Source organism: Hippopotamus amphibius, chromosome 6 (assembly GCF_030028045.1).
Source record: "Hippopotamus amphibius kiboko isolate mHipAmp2 chromosome 6, mHipAmp2.hap2, whole genome shotgun sequence".
NCBI classification, from domain to species: domain Eukaryota; kingdom Metazoa; phylum Chordata; class Mammalia; order Artiodactyla; family Hippopotamidae; genus Hippopotamus; species Hippopotamus amphibius.
In genome coordinates, this window is record NC_080191.1 from 84,520,568 (window position 1) to 84,541,004 (window position 20,437).

The 20,437-nt window shown below is 36.8% G+C and overlaps 1 protein-coding gene across 1 annotated transcript in view; it reads right to left on the reverse strand.

The window, feature by feature from the left end:
* COL19A1 (collagen type XIX alpha 1 chain) overlaps positions 1-20,437 on the reverse strand; it is a 375,262-nt gene that overhangs the window by 229,811 nt on the left and 125,014 nt on the right. The window contains exon 11 of the mRNA XM_057737773.1: positions 929-982. Within this exon, the coding sequence (XP_057593756.1) occupies positions 929-982 (54 nt within the window). The remainder of the gene's footprint in view (positions 1-928; positions 983-20,437) is intronic.

Here is a 20,437-nt window from a genome sequence, read left to right on the forward strand (position 1 = left end):
AAAAATAATTTTCATTGTGGACACTTGCCTTTGTAAGTTAGTATATCTACAGTAAATGGTGACTCTGATGGCGTGAAGGGGGAATAATCTACATTTAAAGGAAAACCCAGGTTTGGTCTGTCCTCCAAATTCCATCATAAGAACCCAAGTGAAGCTCTGGGGGGATAGTGGTCCTGGGCAGTGGTGGAGGGGTGGAGGAGGACTCAAGGATGTTCCCTGGGACAGGGGCCCTGGAGGTTGGGGAACAGATGCAGTGAAGGGGGAGTGACACAGATAGACAGGGTTCCCTCCCTTCTGCCCTTTCTTTTCACCACTGAGATCCAACCTCTACAGACCCTTCAGTAGATGGACAGTGAGGGTAAGATGAAAAGTAGACTGGGTAAGAACACAGGTCACAGCAGAATATACGTTAGAGGAAAAAAAGACAGACAAAGCAAGATAGAAAAATGCAAGCCAGAAATAGCAAGGAAGAAAGAGCTGTGAAGGATGAGTACTATATGAGGTATATAAAGCCAGGGAACTCCTGGTAGTTACGAAGCTAAAACTACTGCACCTGCTTGGCATTGTGCCACATGTGTCCTTCAGCCATTTCTGGAAGAGGTCTTCATCTTTCTTTAGCCCCAGAAGCTGGCCAAGGACCACACAGGCCTGCTCCCACCCCCACCCCCGGTCTGTTTTATGCCATTTGGCCTTCTTTCTGGCAGAACAGTCACTGTCTTTGTAAAATTTTTTAAATCAATAAAATCAGTGGCCTTCAAAAAAAAAAAAATACTTGGCCTTCATTGAGCCACATAAAAAACTGCCTTGATTCTTGACTTTGCAATGAATGTGACTAGTTCTTCCAAGGACAGTCAAGCTTCAACAGCATTAGATAGCATATTTCAGTGGCAAAATGTAAACATGTTAGAAAAAAGAAAGTTAGGCTTACATCTTGTCCATTAATGCCAGCCAAACCTGGATCTCCTTTTTCTCCTTGTTCACCCTAGAAAGAAACAATTTATACAGTGAAAAATGTTGCATCTGAAAACCTTTACTAAGAAAAAACAAGAGTTACATTGTTCGGTTATTTATAAGACATGATTACTTTGCTAATCCCTTGAAAGAAAGGTTTATTAAAAAGCAATTGAGTCCTAAAACCAAAGAGACAAATTTAAAGGTTCAAAGAAAAGCTGCATAAAAATGATTAGAGTATAAATAGAACAAGGATTATTATTTTTTTACAAGCAACAAAGAACTTTTTGGAAGGCAATTTGGCAATAAATATCAAGCGTCTTAAATCTGTTCATTTCATTGGGCCCAATGATTTTGCTGCTAAGAATGTATCCTAAGGAAATAATCAAAGATGAAAAGTTTTAGGCACTAAGATGTAGAGTGCAATGTTATTTATAGTAGTAAGAAGAGAAACATTCTAAATGTCCAATAATAGGGAACTGGGTAGATAAGCTATGGTATATAGATACAACAGAATATGCTGCAACCATTAAAATAGTGTTTATGAATTTTGTTTTATAATATGAAAGTTCTCATGATATAAAAAGTAAGATACAAGTATTTGACTAACAAATTTAGTGAATAAATGTTAATCAATACCCATTTTTATCACTGTAAAGTTACAAATGTTCAAAATGGCCACTAATGCCATTGTTGAAGACACATCTCATAGTTGCATATATTTTTGTTTAATTACTATCTGAAAGGTACATATTTTATTGGTACACCCTGCATATCTATAATTCAAAAATTTTTTTAAAATGCTTGTCTACCTAATTATCCACCTACCTACCTATGGGTCTTAGAAACACTTTTGGAAGAAAACAAATCAGAAAAATAAAAACAAATAATCTATGCATGCTGTGACTATGGACAATTTTATTTCCTTCAGTATACCCTTCAGTGTTTTTAAATTTTTAAACAATAAACATGTATTATTTGTATAATTTGTAAAGTGTTTAAAAATAAGAGAATATATTATGCATAGAAAGAACTCATTCAAGCCCCAAGTGTATCACACATCACTCTGTGTATGTATAGTATAGTATTGATCTCTGCTTTATGCCACTAGGTTGATTCTATTCTCTTCCTTATATATTCTTTTGTTATTCATTTTTAAGGCAATAAATATTATCATTTTTATTTGAAAAGAAAAGAAAAGCAAGCACCTCCTAGGCCAAGATGGTGGAGTAGGAAGACCCTGAGCTCACCTCCTCTCCTGGGTTCAACAAAATTACAGCTATTTATAGAGCACTTGCCAATGAAGACTAGCAGAAAGGATCTTCAACATCTAAAGATATAAAGAAGGAACCACAAAGAGACATGTAGGAGGGGTGGAGGCACAGTATAGTCAAGACCCACACCCCCAGGTAGGTGACCCCCAAGGAGCAAGGGGTCTGAGCCCCACATTGGGCTCCCCAGGCTGGTGGTTCTACACTGAGAAGATGAGCCCCCAGAACATTTGGCTTTGAAGGCCAATGGGGATCACATTGGGGAGTCACTTTGGGCTGTGGGAAATAGAGACTCCACTCTTGACGGGTGAACATAAAATCTCACATGATCTGGGACCCAGGACAGAAGCAATAATTTGAAAGGAGTCTGGGTCAGGCCCACCTGCTGATCTTGGAGAGTCTCCCAGAGGAGAAGGAGGCAAGTAGAGCTCACCCTGGGGACACAAACACCTGTAGCAGTCATTTTGGGGAGCTCATTCTACCACGTGGACACTAGTGCTGGGAAACACAATTTTGGAATCCTCCCTCTATCTTATTAGCCCCAGGACCCAGACCCACACTGGCACAATAGCCTGTAGGTACCAGTGCTGGGACCTCTCAGGGCAAGCAACTAACTGGGTAGGGACAAGGCTCACCAGCAAACAGGCTCCCTTAAGACCCCCTGAGCCCACAGCTGCCCCTGGACATGTTCCTGCCCACCAGAGGGCCAAAAATCCAGCCCCACACACCAGTGTGCAGAAACCAGAGCTTGGACCTCAGGGCTCTGCAGCCAGAGACCAGGGGCCTGGCCCCACCTACCAGCCAGCCTGCTCTAGCCTCAGGACCAGCCTTACCCACCAGTGGGCAGGCACCGGTTACAGGACACCCCAGGATCCAACCCCACTCACCAGCAGTTCAACACCAGCTCTGAGACACCTTGGGCTGCTCAGCCAGCTGCCCCAGGATCTGACTCCACTCACCAGGAGGCTGAAACAAGCTTCAGGACACCTCAGACCCTGCAGCCAGCTGTGTCAGGAACTGATCCCACCCACCAGTGGTCCAAAACCAGCTCTGGAACCCCTAGGGCTGTGCAGCTAGAGACCCCAAGACCTGGTTCTGCCTGCCAGTGGGCAAAACAGGGTTATGGAATTAAGAGATAGAAACTACTATGGATAAAATAGAAAAACAACAAGAATATAGGGTGCAGTACAGGGAAATATAGCCATAGTTTTGTAATAACATTAAAGAGACTATAATCTGTGTAAAAATACTGAATCACTATGTTGTACACCTGAAACTAACATAATACTGTAAATCAACTATATTTCAATCAATGAAAAGGAGAGCTGGGTAGCAATAATTTTTCAAACAAAATAGACTTTGAGACTGTAAACATGAGACAAAGAAGGTCATTACTTAATGATCAATGGATCAATGCAACACATAAAAATTGTAAATACATATGAAGTTGACCTAGAAACACCTATATACATAAAACAAATATTAGCAGTCATAAAGGGAGAATTGTAACTAACAAAATAATAGTAGGGGACATTAACACTCTACTTACATCAATGAGCAGATCACCCAGACAGAAAATCAATAAGGAAACATGGCCTTAAATGACACATTAGATAAGATGAATTAGATATATACAGAATATTCCATTCAGGGAATGGAATACAGGGACTTCCCTGGTGGCACAGTGGTTAAGAATCTGCCTGTAAATGCAGGGGACACTGGTTCAATCACTAGTCTTGGAAGATCCCACATGCCACAGAGCAACTAAGCCTGTGCACTACAACTACTGAGCCTGTGTTTTAGAGCTTGCAAGCCACAACTACTGAGCCTGTGTACTACAAATACTGAAGCCCATGTGCCTAGAGCCTGTGCTCTGCAACAAAAGAAGCTACTGCAATGAGAAGTCTGCCACCACAACAAAGAGTAGCCCCTGCTCACCACAACTAGAGAAAGCCTGTGTGCAGCAACAAAGACCCAACACAGCAAATAAATAAATAAATAAATAAATAGATAAATAAATAAATAAATAAATAATTTTTTAACAAGTCACAGCGATTAAAAAAGAACAGCAACAACAAAAAATAAAGAAATACACATTATTTTCAAGTGCATATGGAACATTCTCCAGTGTAATTCACATTCTAGGCCACAAAACAGGTCTCAATAATTTTAAGAAGATTGAAATTATATCAAACATCTTTCCTGACCACAATAGTCTGAGACTAGAAATCAACTACAAGGAAAAAAAGAAAACAAACAAACAAACATGTAGAGGTTAAACAATATGCTACCAAACAACCAATAAATCACTAAACAAATCAAATAAGAAATCAGAAAATACATGGAGACAAATGAAAATAAAAACACAACAATCCAAAAATCTATGGGATGCAGCAAAAGCAGTTCTAATAGGGAAGTTTATAGTGAGACAAGCCTACCTCAAGAAACAAGAAAAATCTCAAATAAACAATCTAACCTTATACCTAAAGGAACTAGAAAAAGAAAAATAACCAAAACCCAAAGTTCATAGAAGGAAATAAATCACAAAGGTCAGAGGAGAAATAAATGAAATAGTGACTGAAAAAACAGTAGAAAATATCAGTGAAACTAAGCGCTGGTTCTTTGAAAAGATAAACAAGATTGATAAACCTCTGACCAGACTCATAAAAAAAAAAAAAAAAAAAGAGGGAGGCTCCACTCCAAATCAATAAAATCAGAACTGGAAAAGGAGAAGTTACAACCAACACCACAGAAATACACAAGATCATTAAAGATTACTATGAACAGCTATACGCCAATAAAATGGACAACCTGGAAGAAATGGACAAATTCTGAGAAATGTATAATCTCTCAAGAGTGAACCTGGAAGAAGTAGAAAATATGAACAGAAAAATTACTTGTAATGAAATTGAATCAGTAACAAAACAAAACAAAACAAAAAAGTCCAGGACCAAATGGCTTCACAGGTGAATTCTATCAAGCATTTAGAAAAGAGTTAACATCCATCCTTCTCAAATTATTCCAAAAAATTGTAGAAGAAGGAATGGTTCCAAACTCATTCTACAAAGCTAGCATCACCAGACAAAGCTATCACACACAAAAAAGAAAGAAAAACTACAGGTCAATATCACTGATGCAAAAATCCTCAACCAAATATAAGCAAACTGAATCCAACAATAGATTAAAAGGACCATATATCATAATCAAGTGGAATTTATCCCAGAGATGCAAAGATGGCTCAGTATTTGTAAATTAATGTGATGCACCACATTAACAAATTGAAGGACAGAAATCGTATAATCCTCTTGATAGATGCAGAAAACAATTTTCAAAGTTCAACATCCATTTATGATAAAAACTCTCCAAAAAGTGGGCATAGAGGGAACATACCTCAACATAATGAAGCCCATATCTGATAGTCCCACAGCTCACATCATACTCAATGTGAAAAGCTGAAAGCATTTCCTCTAAGATCAGGAACAAGCCAAGTATGTGCACTATCACCACTTTCATTCAAATAGTATTGCAAGTCCTACCCACAGCAATCAGACAGAAAACAAAATAAAATAATCCAAATTGGAAAGGAAGAAGTAAAACTGTCACTGTTTGTACATGACATGATACTATACATAGAAAACTCTAAAGACACCCCCCAAAACTGTTAGAGCTCATCAATGAATTCAGTAAAATTGCAGGATACAAAATTAACACACAGAAATCTGCGGCATTTCTATACACTAACAACAAACTATCAGAAAAAGAAATTAAGGAAAAAATCTCATTTACAGTTGCATCAAAAAGAATAGAATATCTAGGAATAAATATAATTGAGGAGGTAAAAGACCTGTACTCAGAAAACTATAAGACACTGATGAAAGAAACTGAAGATGACACAAAGAGATGGAAAGATATACCATGTTCATGGATTGGAAAAATTAATATTGTTAAAATGACCATACTACCCCAGATAAATCTACAGAATCAATGCAATCCCTATCAAAATACCTATGACATTTTTCACAGAACTAGAACAAATAATCCCAAAATTTATATGGAACCAGAAAAGACCCCCAAATTGCCAGACCATCTTAAAAAAAAGAAAAAAAGCTAGAGGTATCACAGTCCCTGACTTCAGATTATACTACAAAGCTACAGTAATCAAAACAGCATAGCATTGGCACAAAAACAGACACACACATCAATGGAATAGGATAGAAAGTCCAGAAATAAACCCATGCACCTATGGTCAAGTAATTTATGACAAAGAAGCCTGGACTATACAATGGAGAAAACACAGTCTCTTCAATAAGTGGTGCTGGGAAAACTGGAAGGCTACATGTAAAAGAATACAGTTAGAACATTTCCTCACACCATATACAAAAATAAACTCAAAAATTAGAGACTTTTTTCCTTTTGCTGCATCAGGTATTAGTTGTGGCATGTGGGATCTACTTCACGGCATGAGGGATCTTTAGTTGTGACATGTGAGCTCTTAGTTGCAGCATGTGAGATCTAGTCCCCTGACCACAGATTGAACCCAGGCCCCTGCATTTGGAGCACAGAGTCTTAGCCACTGGACCACCAGGGAAGTCCTGGGTGTCATGTTTCTATGGGGCTCTGGTACTAAAACTTTCTTCTTCTCCTGTTAGTCTGTCTTATGTCAATTTAATTATTAGACCAGGCAAAGAACCTAGAAGGGAAAAAGGGAAAAGTTTTCTACCCCAATACAATCATCTAAGACTGTGTTTTAATACCATATTGAAAGCACAAGAAATGAAGTAAAAGTAATTTGGTTACTTGGAATTAAGAAATACATACAGGATAAACAAAAAACCACACAAACACATTCAGTGAAATAGGTTCAAGTCATAATGAAACTGAAGATGTTAAACTGGAAATGGGGGGTAAGGAGATGCTGCAGAGCTGGGCTCTCCAGGCTGGCAGCCACTGGTTGCACATGGCTATTTAATAAAATTTAAAATGCCATTGTCCAGTTGCCCTAGCCACATTTCAAGTGCTCCATAGTGCCAACAATATTGGACTGTGCAGGGTAGAATATTTGTATCACCACAGAAAATTCCATTGCACTATGCTAATCCAGAGAGTGGCATATATGACAGAAGGTAAAATAGAAATTAAGAGGTACAGAAATACCCAGAAGAAACATCTAGTAAGGGGATCCAAAACAACACTGTGTTTGGATATTGATATAAAATGTATTCAGCACAAGTTAATAGAATAAACTGAAATTTTTGACACAAGAAGACATATAATTCCAGAGATATCATCATTGACTTTTAGAATGTAGCTAAAAATGAATACAGTCTTTATTCAAAATTAATGGTTCTCATAGACAGAAAAAATATGCAATTCTTAATACTAAAGAGACATGTGCCTACAAGGAAGCCTGCAACTTGACAGTTATAAAGTTAAATAATAATACTAACAACAAAAATATAGAGAACATTTGATATTCTGATGGCGTTTACATGGTGTGGCAAGAGCACAAGAAATGTAGCAGGTGGCTAAAGAAGAAACATCCCACTTCAAATTGATCAGTGGCAAAAATCTGCAATGAATTTTAAAAAGTATTACTTTTAATATAAAAAGTAAGTAGGGGCCACATTGATCAAATCAGGTTCATAAAAAACAAGTCATTTACTTTATTATTATCATTGTTACCAACCCTTCTATAATGTTTGCCACGTGCCATGCACTGCTTTAAGCATCCTGCAATTCTATGACAATCTAGGGTAAAGATATTATTCTCACCCTCATTTTATAGATAAAGGAACTGAAGACGGAGAGGTTAAGTAACTTGACGAATGTCACACAACTTAAAAGGGGCAGGATCCTGATTCAACCCAGGCACTATGGATCTACAATCCATGCTCTAAAACTATTAAGCCCATTTGTTTTTAGAACAGACTAGGATAACCAAAAATACGATGTAGAAATCTGGTTTTCTGCAAAGCAGGAGGCTAAGTTTCTGGCAATGCCTCTCAGAGTAAGAAACAGAAATATCAGCCAGGTAATATCACTATTGATGAGCCTGTAACTGGCAGAGGACCTCCCAGTCAATCTTTCTTCCCCTCTCTTCTCTATCCTATCAAGATGTCTTACTCTTGGCATTATTGACAACTCTTCCTTGCGGGGGCTCTCCTGTACCTTGTAGGATATTTAGCATCATCCTGGCCTCTATTCACTAGAGGCCAGTAGCCAGCCTCTCCCACACCCTCCCTACCTTCAGTCTTGACAAATTAAAAGTCTCCAGATATTGCCAAATTTCCCATAGAGGGCAAAATTGTCTCCAGCTGAGAACCACTGATATATATTATGAACATTTATTTCATATTCATGATATGAAATGTTACAACAGACTGAAACAATATGCTATATAAACATCATGGACTTTATTAGGAGTAAGTACAATCTTGCATTAAAGTTAATTTTGGATGGGTTAGAGAGCCCACTTAAAAATACAAATATTAAAGCAGCAGAAGAAAATGTAAGTGAAACATAGCTTAGAGCTCATGGTGAGTAAGGCGTCTCTAAGTATAGAAACAAAAAAAGAAATTCATAAAAGATAATATATTTGACAAAAATTATAAACTTGTAAGGCAAAAATATTATAAACTAAACTAAAGGGCAATTGACAAAATGGGAAAAGGCATCATATGGTGCCTTAATGGTTAACATCATTACTAGACAGAGGTTTTATCATTCATAAGAAAAAGAATAATATACCAACTGGTAATTGAGCAAAGGACACACAGGCAATTCCCCACAAGGAATACAAAAGAAATGCTAGATTACAATTACTAATATTTTAACTGGTATTAATTCATCAGGTTATATATTGGGAGTAGGTGAGCTCTAAAACTTCTTTATTGTAAATTCTATCATTCTTTGAAAGCAGTAGGAGTTCTATGTCCAGACAGGAAAAAAAAAAAGATATTCAAGCATTGCATACTTAATAAATCCCAAACAAAAGAAAGTTGACAATGGTGACCAGCTGTTCCTTTTTTCTCCATTGAGAAGAAAATGAGTGAAAACAAAACTAGGGCATTAATAAGCTAGAATTAAAGAAAATTTATTTGACCTCAGAGGTTGTTAGAGAGTAGTTGCATTTAGATTGTTTGTCAGTGTTTGGATGAGTTCAAAAGCAGAAAAGATTCAAAAACAAAACCAGCAGAACATCGCTGGAGATTTCTTTGAGAATACAATTAATCATTCTAATCTGACAAAACAAATGCAATCCCAACCAAATGAAAGAGGATAAATGGAAATTAGATTACATTTAAGATTTTTCCAATATCCATTCTTTGATGAAACTATTTTCAAAACTATGCCAAAATTTATGAAATAATGCCATTTGCAACAACATGGATAGACCTAGATTATCATATTAAGTCAGACAGAGAAAGACATACATCATATGATATCACATATATGGGATCTTTAAAAATGATATAAATGAACTTATTTGTAAAACAGAAATAGACTCACAGACATAGGAAACAAACTTATGGTTAGTAGAGGGGATAGCAGGGGTGGGTACGTGGAGGAGATAGGAGTTTGAGACGAACATGAACAGACTATATATAAAACAGATAAACAACAAGGACCTACTGTATAGCGCAGGGAACTATATTCAATGTCTTGTAATAACCTATAATGGAAAAGAATCTGAAATATATAACTGAATCACTAGCAAAGTACACCTGAAGCTAACACAACACTGTAAATTAACTATACTTCCATTTAAAAATGGTTAAAAAAAACTATACCAAAATGTAATACCCTCTGAAACAAAACTGCAATGCCTTGGTATGCAGAATATTGTGTTTGGGTACGTAGTGAAACTCTTTTACAGGGTTTAAATTAATCTATTATTATCCACAATGCAGGTACTAATTAACATTACTGATATTTCAATAGACAGTAGCAATAATACACTGGCTTCTATTCTATGTGCTTTACTATAAGCCAGGCTCTGTGCCAAGCACTTTCCATAGCAAGGGCTCATGTTAATTCTAGCAGTAATCCTGCAAGTTGCATGTTCTCATCCCCTTTAACTGAAGATAAATCCACAGTCCAGAGGACATAGGTAACTTTCACACAGCCAAAGAACTCCTATTATCCCAAGTTATTTGCTCAGTTACTTTGACCTCATAGGGCCTTTCATTCACTTGGTGTAATTTACCTTGTACCACATGCTCTAGACTCAGCTCTCAGAAGAAGCTGTGTTCGTTTCCTACAGATGCTGTCAACATTTCACCTCAAACTCAACCCTCTCCCTATCCTCTGTTTTCTCTCTCTGGGGTTTTTCTGAAGCTGAGGAGTTTGTGCACCCCTGCAAAGGCAGCCTGGAAGGGATGGGGGGATATAAGGCCCCTTGAAGCCGTCCTCCACCAAAGGTCAGCTTCCTGTCCTGACGAGAGACAACTGTATGGCAGGCAGCACTACGCAGTCTCAGTTGCCTACAATGATAAGCAGGTAAATACGAGCCTTTCTGATTAGCTTTTTCCTGTTTCCTGACTTATTCTCCCCATCCCCTTACTCCTGCATCTTGAGATCCCTGTTACATAAACTACCTGCTTCTAAGTCAGGAGAACCCCAGTGAGGACAACGTCCATCAGCCCCCCATGGCTTCATTTTTGTCCACATCCGTGATCCCACACTTGAACTGCTCTCACCACTACTCTGAACACGCTTGTTCTTCTGCCTCTCTGACCGAGCCAACCTCAGTGAGTCCAGCTGTCCACCCTCTCTCCTGTTCCTCGGCTCTTGACTAATCCTAGAGAAAGTCACACAACTGGGCTTTATAAATTCATGTCACTAACCTCATTCTAGGTCCTTCAACTACTCTGTTTCCTTCCAACCCTTGGTATTAAGACTCCTGCTCTTACTCTTGGATGACCATGGTTCCCACAGAGAAAACATGCTGTCACACAAGCCTTCCTTTAATGCCTTGAAATCTACAAATTCCGTTACATCGATGCCGTCCTTCTCTCTATTCTAAAGCATGGAAGAATTGTTTCATCCTCTGTTCGGTCCCCTGCTCCCACCAAAACAGGTTGTTGAATCTTCTATTAAAAGAAAACCTCTCACTACCCTCTCCTGTCAGTTTCTGCTTCATCTGCTCCTTCCATCTTAAGATAAACTTTGGAAACAGGCTCCAATACTTCTTATCTGCATTCTATTACCTCTCACTCACTTTGCAGGCCACTCCAGATTGACTTGGATCCTCCTTGCTACTCACAAACCTCTCAGGCCAAGATCTCGGGCGACCATCAGATGCCTTACAGTCTTGTTTCTTCTTTGACCCATCAGTCGCATTGGATATCTCTTTGACCTGCCCCCTCCTAGAAATACTTGCTTGCTGGGACACTATATTTGTTTCGTTTTTATTCTACTTCAGTGGCCACATTTTCTCGCTTTCTTTTTTTGCTGCATCGTCTAAATGTTGTTGTTCCACAGGAATCTGTAGAAAACAGCTTCTTCTGTTTTCCTTTTCAGCAGACTTCCTGGTATCCCCTCTACTTTTATAGCTAGAGTCACCACCTATATGCTGACGAGTCTTAAATTTCTACTTCCAGCCTAAATATCTTTTTAACAATTTTATTAAGGTATAATTTATACACCATAATATTGACATATTTTACATGTACAGTTCCTTGAATTTTAGTAACTTTATATAGTTCTGCAACCATCATCACAATTCAGGATTAAAATACCCTCACCTGGAAAAGTTCCCTTGTACCCATTTGCAGTCAGCTGCCCGTCATAGCTGCAGCCCGAAAAGCAACCACTGATATGCTTTTTGTCTATATTTTCACTTTATTTCCCTAGAAATTTCATAGAAATAGAACACTATAATTTGCAGTCTTTTTTTTTTTTTGGTCTGGCTTCTTCAAAGCAGTATATTTCTGTTGCTACATGGATAAGTAGTTCATTTCTTATCTCTGAGTAGTGTTCTTTGTATCACATTTTGTTTATCCACTCACCAGTTCCCCATTTTCAGCTATTCTAAATAAATCTGCTATGAACAATGGCATAAACACCTTTGTGTGGACATGGTTTTTATTGCTCTTGTGTAAGTACCTAAAAGTGTAACAGCCGGGCCACATGCTAACTGTATGTGTAACTTTTTAGGAAACCTCCAAACCAGTTTCCAAGGCACGTGTGTCATTTGCCATCCCCGTCATCAGTGCAAAGTTTTCAGATTACAACTACTCCTCACCAGTAGTTGGTGTTGTCAGTTTTTTAATCACAGCCATTCTAGTCAGCGCAGAGAGGTCCTCATTGTGGTTTTCACTTGCATTTTCTTAATAATTAGTGATTTTTTTCATGTGCTTATTAGCCATTCACAAATCTTCTTCGATGAAGTGTCCATTCAAATATTTTGCCCATGTTTAATGTTTGCCTGTCTTATTACTGAGTTTTAAAATTTCTTTGAATATTACATATGCGAGTCATTTATCACATACGATTCGCAAATATTTGCTCCCCGGATGTGGTTTGGCTTTTTATTTTGGTCAAAGCATTTCTAAACTTAAAAAATTTTAACATCTTTATTGAGGTATAATTGACATACTGCACATATTTAATGTGTGAAATTTGATAAGTTTTGACACAGGTATACAGCCATGAAACCAGCACAACAATTAAAATAACAAACATTTGTATGGTCTTTTAAAATTTGGTTTTTGTTCTTGCATTTCCTTAGTGTTGAGCATTTTTTCATGTGTTTATTTGTGATCCCTATTTTTTGAGTGGTCTATTCAAATCATTTATTTATTTTAAAAGTGGGATTGTTTAGTGTTATCTGTATATTTTGGATAAAAGCCCTTTATCTTACATGTAATTTGCAAAGATTTTCTCCAGTGTGTGGCTTGTCCTTTCATTCTCTTAGCAGAGTCTAAGAGACAGTTTTAATTTTGATAAACTTTAATGTATCAACTTTATCTCTTATGGATTGTCTGTTTAGTGTCATATCCAAGGATTTATAAATAAGCTTATTTGTAAATAAATGGATAAATGTAATAGATAATGTGGAAGATATGGATTGCAATCCTTCCTTTTTGACACGAATATCTAATTGTTCCTACAGTTTTGTTGAAAAAAACTATTCACTATCTGCTGAATTGTTTTTGTACCTCTGTTGAAAATAAGTTGTACATATGTATGTGGGGTTATTTTTTGATTCTATACTTTTCCATTGGTCTATTTGTCTATCATTACACTAACACTACACTTTCTCAATTACTTTATCATAAATGTTGAAACCAGGTAGCTTTAGTCATTCCCTTTTTTTTCCAATGGCTATACCAGGTCATTTGTATTTCCATATGGCTTTAAGATCATGTTCAAAGTAATTCTTGATACGGTGGATATCCATGTTCAAAAAAATGAACTTTGATCTATAAAATCACACCCCGCTGAAAATCAACTCAAATGGATTTTAGACTCAAATGTAAAATCCCAAACTATAAAATTTCTGGAACAAAACAGAGAAGAAATCCTTTGTGATACTGGGTTAGGCAAATGTTTCTATTTTGTTGTTTGATTTCCTATGTCTCATCTTTTTCACTCTGTTCTTTCTTTACTGCCTCATCTTGTTCAAGAAATATTTTAAGATACTATTTTAGTTTTACGAGTATTTAGCATTTTTTGAGATTTTAAAAAAGTGGTTGCTCTAACACTTATGCAAGTTTAGCTTATTACAGTGTATTCTAGTTAACCCTGACTTAATTTCAGTAAACTATGGCAAATTTGCTCCATTTCCTCCCCCTTTCTGTGTACCACTACTGTCATATATGTTATATTCATATGGTATAAGCCTAACAGTACAGTGTTATAGTTTTGCTTTTAAATATGCTTTTAAAAAGTAATAGAGAAGAATACAAATAGATAGGTGGATATAGCTACACACAGAGTCTTTTACATTGACCCATATATTTACAATTTTCAGTGCTTCTCATTCCTTCTGTGGACTCAAGTCCATAGGTATCTCGTATCAATTATTTTTCCTTCTTTCCTGCCTTCCTTTCTTTCCTTCCTTCCTTTTTTCTTTTTTTTTTTTTTCTGCCACTCGGCATGTGGGATCTCAGTTCCCTGACCAGGGATTGAACTCATGCAGTGGAAATGCAGAGTCTTAACCATTGGAATACCAGGGAAGTCCCTGATATCACTTACTTTCAACTCAAAAAACTTTCTTTAGTAACTCTTACAGTCATGTTTACTAGCAAATATTCATTTTTAGTTATTTGGGAATATCTTTACTTTTGCCTTCATATTGAAAAGATAGTTTCACTGGATGTAGAATTTGTAGTTAACAATTTATTTTTGAATATGTCATTCTATTGCCTTCTGGCCTCCACTGTTGCTGAAGAGACATTAGCCATTATTTTTATTGTGGTTCCATATACATGATGAATTGTTTTTCTCTTGGTGCTTTCAAGATTTACTGTTTGTCTTTGGCTTTCAGAAGTTTGACTGTGACATGTCTAGATGTGGTTCTTTTTGTATTTATCCTACTTAGGATTTATTGAGCTTCTTGGATCTATAGATTAATATTTTTCATCAAACTTGGGAAGTTTTTGGCTCTTGTTTCTGACTTGTTTATCTCTCTCCCCTCCTTCTGGGATTCTCATTACATAACTGGCTTCCCTGAGGTCACTCCTCTGTCCAAATAGCTTAGTCATCCAGTGCTTTAAACAGAAATTGTGTTCTAGCATCTCAAGTCCATAAGGCTCCCATCCTTTTCTGATGGATGGTTTGGAGAATTCATTCAACGTTGCAGCCCTTTCTCAAGTTTTCTTTGGATTTTTCTTTCTATTGGGCTTATATGGATTTCTTCTGCATATGCACATAGCTCCCCAACCATCCTTCTACCCAATGTATGTTTTTTATGCTTTATGTAACATAACCTTGAACAACACTGCATGGGTCCACTTATATGCAAATTATTTTCAATGGTAAATATGTACAATACTACAAAATCTGTGATTGGTTGAATCTGTGACTGAGGAACCACAGATACAGAAGGCTGACTATAAAGTTATACCAAAATTGTCAACTGCACAAAGAGTTGGCACTCCTAACCCCTCGAGTTGTTCAAGGGTCAACTCTGTGTGTGTGTGTGTACGCGTGTATGTGTGTATCAGTGTAAATCTTGAACAAAATAGACAATACATGGATTATCTGATTTGTGTTATCTGGTCTATTGGGATGGAGACAAATCTATTCAGTATAGGAGATCAGAAACAATTAAAACATTTATTTTGTGAATTGTTAAGGTTTAAAGGTTTCAAATAAACTTGCAATATAATTAATAACTATATACAATTAAATTATAATCAGTATAATTGCAATATAATCATAATATAATTACAATCAATATAATTGCATTATAATCAGTAATTTAAAGCATTAAAATATCTTGTTTTCCATTCACTATTAAGAATCAATAAGTTAAGGAATATCACTTTAAGTAAAACCCCTTTGCCTAAATGTTATAAATTTGAAAATTAAAAAAATACATCTGTAGCATTCAGTTGACTCCTGAGCAACATGGAGGTTAGGGGCACCTATCCTCTGAGTGGTGGAAAATCCACATATAACTTATAGTTGGCTCCCCGCATCTGCTGTTCCTCCATAGCTGAGTTTCCACCTCCATGGATTCAACCAACCACAGATGGCGTGGTACTGTAGTATTTACTGTTGAGAAAATCTGCAAGTAAGTGGACTCACACAGGTCAAGGGTCAAATGCATTACTAACCCACATATATATAGCTTAGTTAATGAAAAGCAGTTATGAGGCAGAACTTCTTTTTTCCACATAACAAATTCTTTTCTAACTTAAAGATACCTGTGACTTACCGTCTTAATATAGAGTACAATCGGTCTACAATCGGTCTAATTTAGCACTTTGTTATTAGGGATGATGATGATGATGAAGATGTGCCTGATTATGTCTCCAGCAGCTAAATATATTCTGAGAAATGTGATAGGTTCTCAAACACTGCCAAGCCAGAGCTTAAGGTTCCAACTGTGATCCAGTGAAGTGAGTCTGGTGCTAGGAAACAGGAGGCCTGAGTCTAATTACACATGTCTCTACAGCTGTGTAAAGTCTTTTCCGTTATTGGCTTTTGGATTTTTAACTAAGAAAAGCAAATAACTTCTAAACCTACCTGAATATTATTGCCGCAATGCTGAGATGAAAGAATTTATATGTAGGGTGCTACATTTTGAATTACATGTCCAAGATTCTTTTAAAATAATGCCCCTAAGGCTCTAAGAATGAATAGAGATACAGGCTGAAACAACTTTGCATTCAGAGACAAATGTCTCTGCTTTTCAAAGTCTCAAAGAGAGCTTGTCTTGATAAACTTATTTGTTATGTCACAAATTGTTAAAAATTCTTTTATCTAAGTGGATAGGAGCCAAGATTACTCACCTAATTGCATTTGTCACATAAACCTAATTATATTATCTCTCCAAGGAGAAAGAACTTAATCTAACAAAATAACTGTTATAAAATCAGCTTATATCAATTTCCTTTAATAACTAAAAATGCAGATCTATGGATAATTATAGATTGTGAGTTTAATTTGGTTCATATTTCATATAAGAAGAGCAAATCCTCTTTCAAGAAACAATCTCACTGAGGTATCACAAACACTTTCAAGGTCTAGTTGACAGTCCATCATTTCAAATAATTTTAAACACAAAATACGAGACAATCAAAGAATCTAGATGGTCCTCAGAGTTCAAAACAGCAAGAACTAGTCTATGCTTTGATTTACTAACTAAAAAATGGCATAATTCTGGTTAAACAAATACATGCTTTTACATAAGCTTAAGTCATCCATTATTAAGTTTCTTTAGCTGTGGCTGCCCAGTTAACAGACTAATAACTGTGGTAGGAAAGCCACCCAATTGATATCTGTATGAAGTCTAAATTCAAGACTCTCTTCTAGAAAGTTAAACCTTTGGAAAATCTACTATTAGGCAGTGGTGTTTTATGTTTGCTAATGTAGCCTCTGAATTTCCAAGCTTCTTAGAACTGAATCTGTGGTACAGGGACAAAGGAAACATTCAAAGAACTGCTTCTGTAACTTCTATAGATACTAACATAGGACAGTAAACTAACACATCTACAGAAGTGGTCCCATTGTACCATGATAAGATGGTATGCCATAGTCCACCCCTCCTACTGTGCCTAAAATTGTGATTAGGAATGACCAATAAGAAGACACAAGTTGTTATCACATTGACTGATGGGTGGGAGGGAGGGAGAGAGAGGGAGAGAGAAAATATGAATGAATTTGATTGTAAAAAGGAGGGAGGCACCACAGCAGGAATAATCCTGGGTAATGTGACATACCAAGAGATGCGTCTTTGGGGAAGCCAGGCCTAAGGTGATGTGTGAACAGGTGGACGGAGCCTGGGAAGAACATGAGGGTGGGCAGGATGGGAGATGGGCCATCCCTCAACAGCAAGAAGTTTATTGGCCTCGTCTCAGAGGTCTGTGGGCAGAGGCACAAAGTAGGTCTCCCACAAATGTCCCCCAAATGAAGTATCATCAGGAAGAATTTTGAGTAAAATAATGGCATTTTAAAAGACCATCTCTAACTGATTTGGAATTCAAGTAGAATGAATTCTCAAAACCACCCAATCATCTATGTGTTAGCATGAAAATTTCCAAATTAGAGCAAGGTCTGCAATAATATTTCGGGCCTTTTCAAAATTCTCCTTTTCATTTCATTTTGCTGATGAGGAAAAGAGCTGAAACTTTATCCTCATCTGGGAGCGACAGCTCAGTCCGCTGCAGCTGCTTCCTGGGAATCCAGTGAGGATGACAGATCTACAAGGAAACGCTCTGCAGGCAAATCTCCACCAGGACAATGACTCACTGCTCCCATGCCTGTCTCTAACCTGCTCTTGGTCTGACTAGGATGCAACCCTTCTTTGCTTGTTTTGGAAGTAAATCTTCTATAAACTTTTCTAGGAAGTCTCACTTAAATAGAGTTAGCAAGACATAAAAGCAAAGAACTTAATATCAGTAAAATTATAACATTTCTGAGCTTGTTTCCTTACTAACAAACTTAGCCTAATAATGTCTTCTATCTCTTGGCATGATGTTGAGCTGCTGCCTGTGAAAGGTGCTTACAAACTGCCTGTGAATATTACTTATTTTTGTTAAAATCAAAACATGTAATAAATTAATGTAAACTTATGAAACTGATCATTGTGCTATGGTTATATAAGAGAATATCCTTATTCTTAGAAAATATACAATCAAGTATTTAGGGTTTAAGAGGCCATGATTTAAGTAACTTATTCTCAATTCATATGGAAAAAGTTATATTTAAATATTATTATATAATATAAATATTATAATATACAAATATGTATGGTATTTACAAGTTATAATATAAAACATATAATCTATTACCTATATATTCTATGTACTATATTATATATATTATTATATAATATAATATTTGGTATTAAATATGAGATGTTACATATATTTTATAGAGATATATATGTATTTTATAGATAGATGATAGATAGATAGATAGATAGACAGACAGATATGAAGAGAGAGAGAGAGAGAAAGCGAGCACCAATGATCTACCATATGAGGTAAAAGATATATGGGTGTTTTCTGTCCTATTTTTTGTTTATAACTTTTGCTGGTATTTTAGAAAGTCTGTGGTTTAATTTTACTCATTGAATCTTGACTGAAGAAAGCCCATCCAATTATACACACAAGATCAGAAAACATATAAAACTACTTTAGATTCTCAAACCGCATAATATGCCAGGTTATTCCCGTTAAATTCTTGAAGGCTTACATAATTGCAAGTCTACTAAACTAGGGCAATATTAAGTAATCAAACAAATCCATTTCATGACACCTCTATGTAAGGCCTCTGCCAAGCACTGGGGATGTGAAGACTGAGTGTTGCTGTTTGGGGAAGAGTAGCCTCTGATGGTGGGCAAAGACCCTACAACTTTGAGGCCGCAGGGCTCCTGTGGTGAGGTGAGCACTATAAGCAGGTGTGGGTGGGAAGCCTTCAGGCTGGAGGTGAGAACCAAGGCCCTGCAGTATGGTTAGGACTTAAATCATGCTCAGAAGTGTGGAACATGCTATCCATGGAAGCTGTCAAAGATGCCTGGTTCAGGTCTGAGTGACTGGGAGGCTACCTGGAGAGGTTCCTACTGACCACAAAGAGGACAATTTGAGAATCAATAAGGGTAACTACAGTGGAGGGAAAACAGGTTCACAAAACTGAAAAACAAACAAAACAAAACTGGTAACCACTGGAAGATACTAGGGAGTCAATTCATTATCTTGAAAAATGGCATATAAATGGAAAGAATCGAGCATTTAGCAGGACCTTCCTGTGCAAACCATACCACTGAGTAACCAGAGAGCAGATGAGGATAAGTTCCTCCCTGTAGAAATATTCCAGCCAAGAAATGTAGAGGGGTTGAGGAAATTATGACATTACCATTTTGCAACCCTAACTGAATTAACAGGCATAGGTATCGATGGTCAATATCTGCTATCATCACAAAATGAGAGATTTCTGGACATTAGGTCCCTTCTAATAGACGAACACCACACCATTTATGAAGTAGTCTTGCCCAAAACCGCATACCCAAGGCTGATCTAACTCCCCTTTTAAAGGAAACACAGAGGAGAGAGAAATGTATTAAATTACACCACAGAGATGTAATCAAATCCACACTGAAAAACTCTTCAGTACAAACAATCCTGCTCCCTTAACAAATAATATAATGAAAACAAACAAAGTAACAGAGAGGTAGAGGGGGAATTACAGATTAATACACACCTAAAAGCACAGCAACCAGCTGGAATGTGTGAGCCTTTATTTGGAACCCGACTAAAGCAAATTGTTAAACAAAAAACCAAAGTTATGATTTTTATACCATTCTTGGAAATCTGAACACCAAATGATTACCTAATGACATGAAGAAATTATTGTTTAAAATTTTAAGTGTGAAAATGGTATAGTGGTTATGTTTTTAAAAAGTTCTCACTTAGAGACACAAACTGAACTGTGTGTAGATGAAGCATAGGGATTGCCCCCCAATAACACAGATGGGGGTCTCGCAGAGACAAGATCAGCCAGGAGTTGAAGCCAGCTATGCACACGCAGAGACCATAACC